General features: G+C 49.0%; 1 protein-coding gene across 1 annotated transcript in view; it reads right to left on the reverse strand.

Annotated features, from left to right (window-relative positions):
- Nucleotides 1–8197, reverse strand: part of LOC143288207 (QRFP-like peptide receptor) — an 18166-nt gene extending 9969 nt beyond the window's left edge. Inside the window, exons 1-3 of the mRNA XM_076596576.1 lie at nucleotides 7877–8197; nucleotides 5162–5359; nucleotides 2325–2480 (exon numbers count right to left, since the gene is read on the reverse strand). Coding sequence (XP_076452691.1) covers nucleotides 2325–2480; nucleotides 5162–5359; nucleotides 7877–8197 — 675 coding nt within the window. The remainder of the gene's footprint in view (nucleotides 1–2324; nucleotides 2481–5161; nucleotides 5360–7876) is intronic.
- Nucleotides 8198–9070: the final 873 nt, after the last annotated feature.

The following is a 9070-nucleotide window of genomic DNA, read 5'->3' on the forward strand; positions in this document are numbered from 1 at the left end:
ACTATTTAAATGGCGTTATTTCTATTACTGTGTTATATATATATATATATATATATATATATATATATATATATATATATATATATATATATATATAACATGTACATGCTTGTTTTAGCCTCTTTTTTCAAATTTTAATTTTTTTAAATTCAATCATGTCATTTTATTCATTGATTGATCATTATCTTGACCTGTGTTAATCTTTATTTCTGTACTCTCTCTTTCTCTCTGTATCTGTCCCCTTATATCTCTCTCCTCTTATTCTCCTCTATTTAGTGTTGTAAATGCCAAATTACCATTCATGTATCCATGACTATAATATGCATGCCGCACTGATATATTGATTCCCCCTTTGTTTGTTACTGTTTCCCCTTCGAGGGCTGCATGAAAAAAAGCATTATTTTGCTTACTGCATTGCCCTCAGAAAATAAACTTCATTCAATTCAATTCAATTCAATTCTCTCTCTTTTGCTCCCTCCCTCCCTTTCTCTCCCTCTCTCGCCTATATATGAATAAACCATATGGAATGTTGAATCTCTCTCTCTCTCTCTCTCTCCCCCAGCTGTCTCTCTCTCTCTCTCTCTCTCTCTCTCTCTCCACCCGCTGTCTCTCTCTCTCTGTGGCCCCGCTGTCTCTCTCTCCCCGCTGTCTCTCTCTCTCTCTCCTCGCTGTCTCTCTCTCCCCCGCTGTCTCTCTCTCTCTGCCCCCGCTGTCTCTCTCCCCCCCCCTGTCTCTCTCTCTCTCCCGCTTGTCTCTCTCTCCCCGCTGTCTCTCTCTCCCCACTGTCTCTCTCTCTCCCCCGCTGTCTCTCTCTCTCTCTCCCCGCTGTCTCTCTCTCTCTCCCCAGGTGTCTCTCTCTCTCTCTCCTCGCTGTCTCTCTCTCCCCCCGCTGTCTCTCTCTCTCTCTCCCCGCTGTCTCTCTCTCTTCCCCGCTGTCTCTCTCTCTCTCTCCTCGCTGTCTCTCTCTCCCCCCGCTGTCTCTCTCTCTCTCCCCCGCTGTCTCTCTCTCCCCCAGCTGTCTCTCTCTCTCTCTCCCCCCGCTGGTCTCTCTCTCTCCCCCCGCTGTCTCTCTCTCTCCCCCGCTGTCTCTCTCTCTCAATCGCTGTCTCTCTCTCCCCAGCTGTCTCTCTCTCTCTCTCCCCCGCTGTCTCTCTCCTCTCCCCCGCTGTCCTCTCTCTCTCTCCCCCCCGCTGTCTCTCTCTCTCTCATCGCTGTCTCTCTCTCTCTCTCTCCCCGCTGTCTCTCTCTCTCTCTCCCCCCTCGCTTCTCTCTCTCTCGCTGTCTCTCCCCGCTGTCTCTCTCTCCCCGCTGTCTCTCTCTCCGCACTGTCTCTCCTCCGCTGTCTCTCTCTCCCCCGCTGTCTCTCTCTCTCTCCCCCGCTGTCTCTCTCTCTCTCTCCCTGCTGTCTCTCTCTCCGCTGTCTCTCCCCGCATGTCTCTCTCTCCCCGTCTCTCTCTCTCCGCACTGTCTCTCTCTCTCTCTCCCCGCTCCTCTCTCCCCGCTGTCTCTCTCTCTCCCCGCTGTCTCTCTCTCTCCGCACTGTCTCTCCTCCCGCTTCTCTCTCTCTCCCCGCTGTCTCTCTCTCCCCCGCTGTCTCTCTCTCTCTCTCCCCGCTGTCTCTCTCTCCCCCGCTGTCTCTCTCTCTCTCTCCCCGCTGTCTCTCTCTCCCCCGCTGTCTCTCTCTCTCTCTCTCCCCGCTGTCCTCTCTCCCCGCTGTCTCTCTCTCTCTCCCTGCTGTCTCTCTCTCTCGCTGTCTCTCTCTCCCCAGCTGTCTCTCTCTCTCTCTCCCCCGCTGTCTCTCTCTCTCCCGCTGTCTCTCTCTCTCCCCCGCTGTCTCTCTCTCTCATCGCTGTCTCTCTCTCTCTCTCTCCCTCCCCGCTGTCTCTCTCTCTCTCTCTCTCCCCGCTGTCTCTCTCTCTCTCCCCAGCTGTCTCTCTCTCTCTCTATCCCCGCTGTCTCTCTCTCTCTCTATCCCCGCTGTCTCTCTCTCTCTCCCCCGCTGCCTCTCTCTCTCTCTCTCCGCACTGTCTCTCTCTCCGCACTGTCTCTCTCTCCGCACTGTCTCTCTCTCCCTCCCCGCTGTCTCTCTCTCTCCGCACTGTCTCTCCCCCCCCCCCCGCTGTCTCTCTCTCTCTCTCTCTCCCTCCCCGCTGTCTCTCTCTCTCTCTCCCCAGCTGTCTCTCTCTCTCCCCAGCTGTCTCTCTATCCCCGCTGTCTCTCTCTCTAAAAAAACAACAAAAAAAACAACAACAACAACAAAAAAAAAAACAAAAAAAAAAAAAAGAAAAGGAAAGAAGAAAACAAATCCTTCACGTTCACTGCACCTGGATGGTGGAGAGGCGCAGGGGGCGGACGACGGCGACGTATCGGTCAAAGGCGATGCAGCAGAGGATGAGGGAGGAGGCGGCCACAGACAGCTGGGTGGTGAAGGGGCCCAGCTTGCACACCGTAGGCCCGAACTGCCAGAACCCCGTCAGCACCTGTCGGGGACAGGCGTCGGCAGTATGACAGTATGACGATGACAGTAAGACAGTCACTCACTCGTGTGGCAGTATGACAGTCACACCTGTCGATGACAGTGGCGGCAGTATGACAGTCACACCTGTCGAGGACAGTGGCAGTTTGACAGTCACACCTGTCGAGGACAGCGGCAATATGACAGTCACACCTGTCGAGGACAGTGGCGGCAGTATGATAGTCACACCTGTCAAGGACAGTGAAAGTATGACAGTCACTGGTGTCGGGGACAGTGGCAGTTTAACAGTTACACGAGCCGAGGACAGTGGCAGTATGACATTAGACCTGTCGATAACAGTGGCGGCAGTATAACAGTCACACCTGTCGAGGACAGTGGCAGTTTGACAGTCACTGGTGTCGAGGACAGTGGCAGTTTGACAGTCACACCTGTCGAGGACAGTGGCGGCAGTTTGACAGTCACACCTGTCGAGGACAGTGGCAGTTTGACAGTCACTGGTGTCGGGGACAGTGGCAGTTTAACAGTTACACCTGTGGGCAGTGGCAGTATGACATCACACCTGTCGAGGACAGTGGCAGTTTGACAGTCACACCTGTCGAGGACAGTGGAAGTATGACAGTCACTGGTGTCGGGGACAGTGGCAGTATGACATCACACCTGTCGAGGACAGTGGCGGCAGTATGACATCACACCTGTCGAGGACAGTGGCGGCAGTATGACAGTCACACCTGTCGAGGACAGTGGCGGTATGACAGTCACACCTGTCGAGGACAGTGGCAGTATGACAGTCACACCTGTCGAGGACAGTGGCAGTATGACAGTCACACCTGTCGAGGACAGTGGCAGTTTGACAGTCACACCTGTCGAGGACAGCGGCAATTTGACAGTCACACCTGTCGAGGACAGTGACGGCAGTATGATAGTCACACCTGTCAAGGACAGTGAAAGTATGACAGTCACTGGTGTCGGGGACAGTGGCAGTTTAACAGTTACACGAGCCGAGGACAGTGGCAGTATGACATTAGACCTGTCGATAACAGTGGCGGCAGTATAACAGTCACACCTGTCGAGGACAGTGGCAGTTTGACAGTCACTGGTGTCGAGGACAGTGGCAGTTTGACAGTCACACCTGTCGAGGACAGCGGCAATATGACAGTCACACCTGTCGAGGGCAGTGGAAGTATGACAGTCACTGGTGTCGGGGACAGTGGCAGTTTGACAGTCACACCTGTCGAGGACAGTGGCAGTTTGACAGTCACAGGTGTCGAGGACAGTGGCAGTTTGACAGTCACACATGTCGAGGACAGCGGCAATATGACAGTCACACCTGTCGAGGACAGTGCAGTATGACAGTCACACCTGTCGAGGACAGTGGCAGTATGACAGTCACACCTGTCGAGGACAGTGGCAGTATGACAGTCACACCTGTCGAGGACAGTGGCAGTATGACAGTCACACCTGTCGAGGACAGTGGCAGTATGACAGTCACACCTGTCGAGGACAGTGGCAATATGACAGTCACACCTGTCGAGGACAGTGAAAGTATGACAGTCACTGGTGTCGGGGACAGTGGCAGTTTAACAGTTACACCTGTCGATGACAGTGGCAGTATGACATCACACCTGTCGAGGACAGTGGCGGCAGTATGACATCACACCTGTCGAGGACAGTGGCAGTATGACAGTCACACCTGTCGAGGACAGTGGCAGTATGACAGTCACACCTGTCGAGGACAGTGGCAGTTTGACAGTCACACGTGTCCCACTATGACCATCACAACAGCAGAGGAGACAGTTAATTAACTGCTGTCCCGACTATCTGGGCTTGAATCTGATCAGAGTGGAGAGTGTCTTGTCCAAGTGACATCCCCTCATTCCATGCCAAGAGAGTTTTAGGACAGTCATCCCAATGGCCAACTGGCTGCATCACCGCCACCAACAACCACAAACCATCACAACCACTACCACCAACCACTACCAACCACCAACCACAACCTCTACTAGCCACCAGCCACAACCCCCACCAACCACCAACCACAACAACAACCACCACCACTAACCACCAACCACAACCACCACTAACCACCAACCACCAACCAACCACAACCACAACCACCACTGACCACAAACCACAACCCACAACCACCACCAACCACCATCCACAACAACAACAAACACCACCAACCACCAAGCACAACCACCACTAACCACCAACCACAACCACCACAAACCAAGCACAACCACCACTAACCACCAACCACAATCACCATTAACCACCAACCACAACCACCACTAACCACAACTACCACTTACCACAACCACCATTAACCACCACCAACCACAACCACCATTAACCACCACCAACCACAACCACCAACCACAACTACCAACCACAACCACCAACTACCAATACCACCAACCACCACTTGCCACTAACCACCCCTACCACCACCACCAACCATTACCAACCACCACTAACCACCACTTACAGCCAACCACTACCACCACCAACCACACTAACCACTAACCACCAACCACCACCACCACCAACCACAACCACTAACCACAAACAACCACCACCATCGCCAACCACCACCACCACCAATCCTCCCCCTTTACAGAGCTCCCCTTGCCCTTCCCCCCCCTCCCACACCCACCCCCCAAACACACAGACGGCGGCACGGACCTGCGCGATGTTGAGAGGGATGGAGGAGAGGGTCATGAGCAGGTCGCTGGCGGCCAGGGAGACGATGAAGACGTTGGTGACGGACCTCATCTGTCGGCAGCACGCGAAGCCCCACATCACCAGGCTGTTGCCCACCACCGACACCAGCAGCTCCAGAGAGAACAGCGACATCAGCGCCAGCTCAGAGCCACGGGACACCTGTAGAGGCACAGGGGGAGGGGTGGTAGTGGAAGTGGAGATGTGATTGAAAAACAACAAAACAGAACGTTTAAACGTTTAATTCAAGAAACAAGACAAAGCTCTGCGCTCAATTTAAGAGAGAGAAAAAGAAAGAGAGAGAGAGAGAGAGAGAGAGAGAGAGAGAGAGAGAGAGAGAGAGAGAGAGAGAGAGAGAGAGAGAACATGGCGCTCTTTCATGTGACAGAACCAATCAACACACACAAAGGTTAAAGATACACTCAATGTTTGGCAGTTAAAACAAGTGCAAGTCAAAATACAATACACTGGAAAGTTAACATTGAGGTGGAGCTAAGAAACGTGTGCCTCCCCCCCCCCCTCCAACCTCCTTTTTTTCAATTTTTTTTCAACGTGTGGTACTGCTGTGTTCTGGGTACGTTCGTTCGCTTCGAATCTGCCCAATCTTTGTAGAAACATGAGCAAGATCTTTGTCAATATTTTGCGAAGAAAAACTGATTGTTTTGAAATCCATTCATTATTCACAAATCAGAAAAAAAACAACGTTTGTTTACCCGTTTCTACTCACTTTCCTTTAAATTGTGATGAATGCATACTGACTTACCTCGACAAATTGCATCTCTCTGAACCGACTAATACAAATTCTTCTTGTGACTACGGCTTACTTACGTTTAGGATAAATACCCATTCACTCCTAGCATGTATATGATAAACAACTATTTTATACTTTGGTAGAAAAATCCACTTCGATAGGAAAAACAAATAAAACTGCACGCAGGAAAAAAAAAAAAAAAAAGGGGGGTGGGGGGTGGGGGTGGGGGTGGCGCTGTAGTGTAGCGACGCGCTGTCCCTGGGAAGAGCAGCCCGAATTTCACACAGAGAACTCTGTTGTGATAAAAAGAAATACAAATACAACAAATACAAATATGTTATTTTTCTCTTTTGTCTTGTCTTGACGCACAGGCGTTAAAGTACGTGCCAGCAAAAGACAGGCACAACTGATACACAGGCACAAAAATGTTTATACTAAAGCAGAAATTGATGTTCACCCACAACAAAGAAATGCAAACGCAGATGTAGATATTCACCGGGTGCACAGTGATACAAGCATATGGACACAAATGTGTTGAAGTCCTTGTTTTAATAACTGTTCGATTTGGGAAAAAGCATGAAGAATTTCAACATCATCTGACGCACAGCATTCTCGCATAGAAAATAACGAAACGGAAATCTCGTAAACAATAAACTACACTTCTAAGGAAAAATCTGCACAATTCTGATAATTTTTTTTTCATTGCCGTCAACTAAATTGCATGCACGTGCTCAAGCACGCACTTGTTTGTTTGTTTGTTTGTTTGTGTGTGTGTGTGTGTGTGTGTGTGTGTGTGTGTGTGTGTGTGTGTGATGTGGGAGGGAGGAGGGGGGAGTTACAATTTATTGCCATGGTCATGTTATAATTCATATTTGACATGTGCGGAAATGTTTATGTGAACCTCCATTTAAAGAAAATTATTGACTTCTTTCTCTTCTTCTTCTTCTTTGAATATGAATATATGTAAAACAATCATGTCATTTTATGTGAGGTCCCTCCGTCCCTCCAGCATCTCGCTTTGATTTTTGACTCACTTGTGTAAACAAAGTGAGTCTATGTTTTAACCCGGTGTTCGGTTGTCTGTGTGTGTGTGTGTGTGTGTGTGTGTGTGTGTGTGTGTGTGTGTGTGTGTGTTTCTGTGTGTCTGTGTGTCCATGGTAAACTTTAACATTGACATTTTCTCTGCAAATACTTTGTCAGTTGACACCAAATTAGGCATAAAAATAGGAAAAATTCAGTTCTTTCCAGTCATCTTGTTTAAAACAATATTGCACCTCTGGGATGGGCACAAAAATTTTTTTTTTTAAAATGAAGCCTAATTATATGCAAACTGCATTTACTGTTATATCTATATTTTTTGTATTCTCTAAACTTGGCACTTGGATCTGATATTCTGACCCAACAACAAGAGCAGTCATTATTATCACTTTTTGTTCAAACAGGAACTTCTTTTGCGAAGCATGGAAGTTTTATTTATTTTGCAAACGTTTTGGTGCAGATAGTAAAAAAGGGAAATTACTCTGTAATTAATGCTAGGGGACCTAATTTGCTTTAAACTGGTCTTTCTCATCTTAAAAAGCTTGGATTTTTTTTTAAAGTGTATAACAAGTGAGTCTTGAAGGCCTTGCCTCTCTTGTTTATATTATTTACTTGTTGCTTTGCGAGTGTGTTGCTTTCATTGCGTCTGTTTCGGTCTTCGTGTTATCGGCAGCGGTGTGCAAGAATGAGGGAATGAAAAATATCACGAACAATTCCCTATGTATCTAGCTGTGTATCCGCACAGACAAGACCAGACCAAACCAGACCAGACCAGACCAAACCAGACCAGACCAAACCAGACTAGACCAGACCAGACCAGACCAAGCCATACCAGACCAGACCAAACCAGACCAGACCAGACCAAACCAGACCAGACCAGACCCACCCACCTTTACATCGGTAAAGACGAGGTCCCCAGCCAGCCGGTAGGACCTGGCCGCCGTGTCTCGCCCAGACAACAGACGGTCACAGGTCTTCAGGGACAGGCTGCTGCCCTTGACCGAGCTGCTGACGTTGGTGTTCAGCTTGTGGCACACCATCCGGATGGCGCCCTGGATCTCCCTGGGGTCACTCTTGTTGAGGGCGTCCAGAAAGGTGTCCACCACGTCCCCTTGGGGGATCACCAGCTTGTGCAGCAGCGCCAGGTTCGGGGCGGTCTTATGTCCGTAGATGACCACCACAGAGGCCATGAAGATGAAGTACAGACGCATGTTTGGAAAATGCTCCTCTGGTCCTCAGTTGGTGGGAATCTGTAAAGTACACAAAATAATAATAATGATAATAACAATAATGATGATAGTAATAATAAGTATCTTTATAGCGCTGAATCCTGTGCAGAGATAGCTCAAAGCGCTTTCGCACCAGTCATTCACACGTATGCATAACTCTAAACATGAGAAAGACAAAGAAAACGCAGGGGAGGGAGGCTATCTTGGAAAGAGGTGGGTTTCAGGCCAGACTTGAAAGAGCTGAGTGAGGAGACCTGACGAAGCGGAAGAGGAAGTTCATCCCAAATGAAAGGGTCAGAGACAGAGAAAGAACGGCGGCCGACAGTGGAGTGTTTGAATCTGGGTATGCGCAAGCAGAGTGGATCCAAAGCCGATCGTAGAGAGTGAGATGGAGTGTAGAGGTGAAGGCAGCCACAGAAATAGGAAGAGGCAGATTTGTGAGTACATTAATTGTAACATAGAGTTGATCTTGTACTTTATTCTGTGTGAATGAATTAAAATTCTTCTTGGGCCCGTATATGTCCACCACAGAGGCCAAGAAGTACAGACGAATGTCTCGAAATGCTCCTTCGGTCCTAAGTAGGGGGTGGGGTAGGGGTGGGGGAATCTGAAAAGTACCCAAAATTAATTTAAAGTGTTTAAGCTACATCGGTTTTAGCTGTTTTGTTTTGTGTTCCGACTGTCTGGAACTGGCTGCCGTTGGTCTTCGGCACCAACGAACACTCCCCTGTTTAAATCCCAGCTAAAAATAACTCATCTGTTCTATGAGGCAATTTTTGTGATTTTTACTTGTAGTTTCCCCACTGTTTAGTTATTTTCTTCTTATAGATGTGTGTGTGTGTGTGTGTGTGTGTG

Source organism: Babylonia areolata, chromosome 1, assembly GCF_041734735.1.
Source record: "Babylonia areolata isolate BAREFJ2019XMU chromosome 1, ASM4173473v1, whole genome shotgun sequence".
NCBI lineage: Eukaryota > Metazoa > Mollusca > Gastropoda > Neogastropoda > Buccinidae > Babylonia > Babylonia areolata.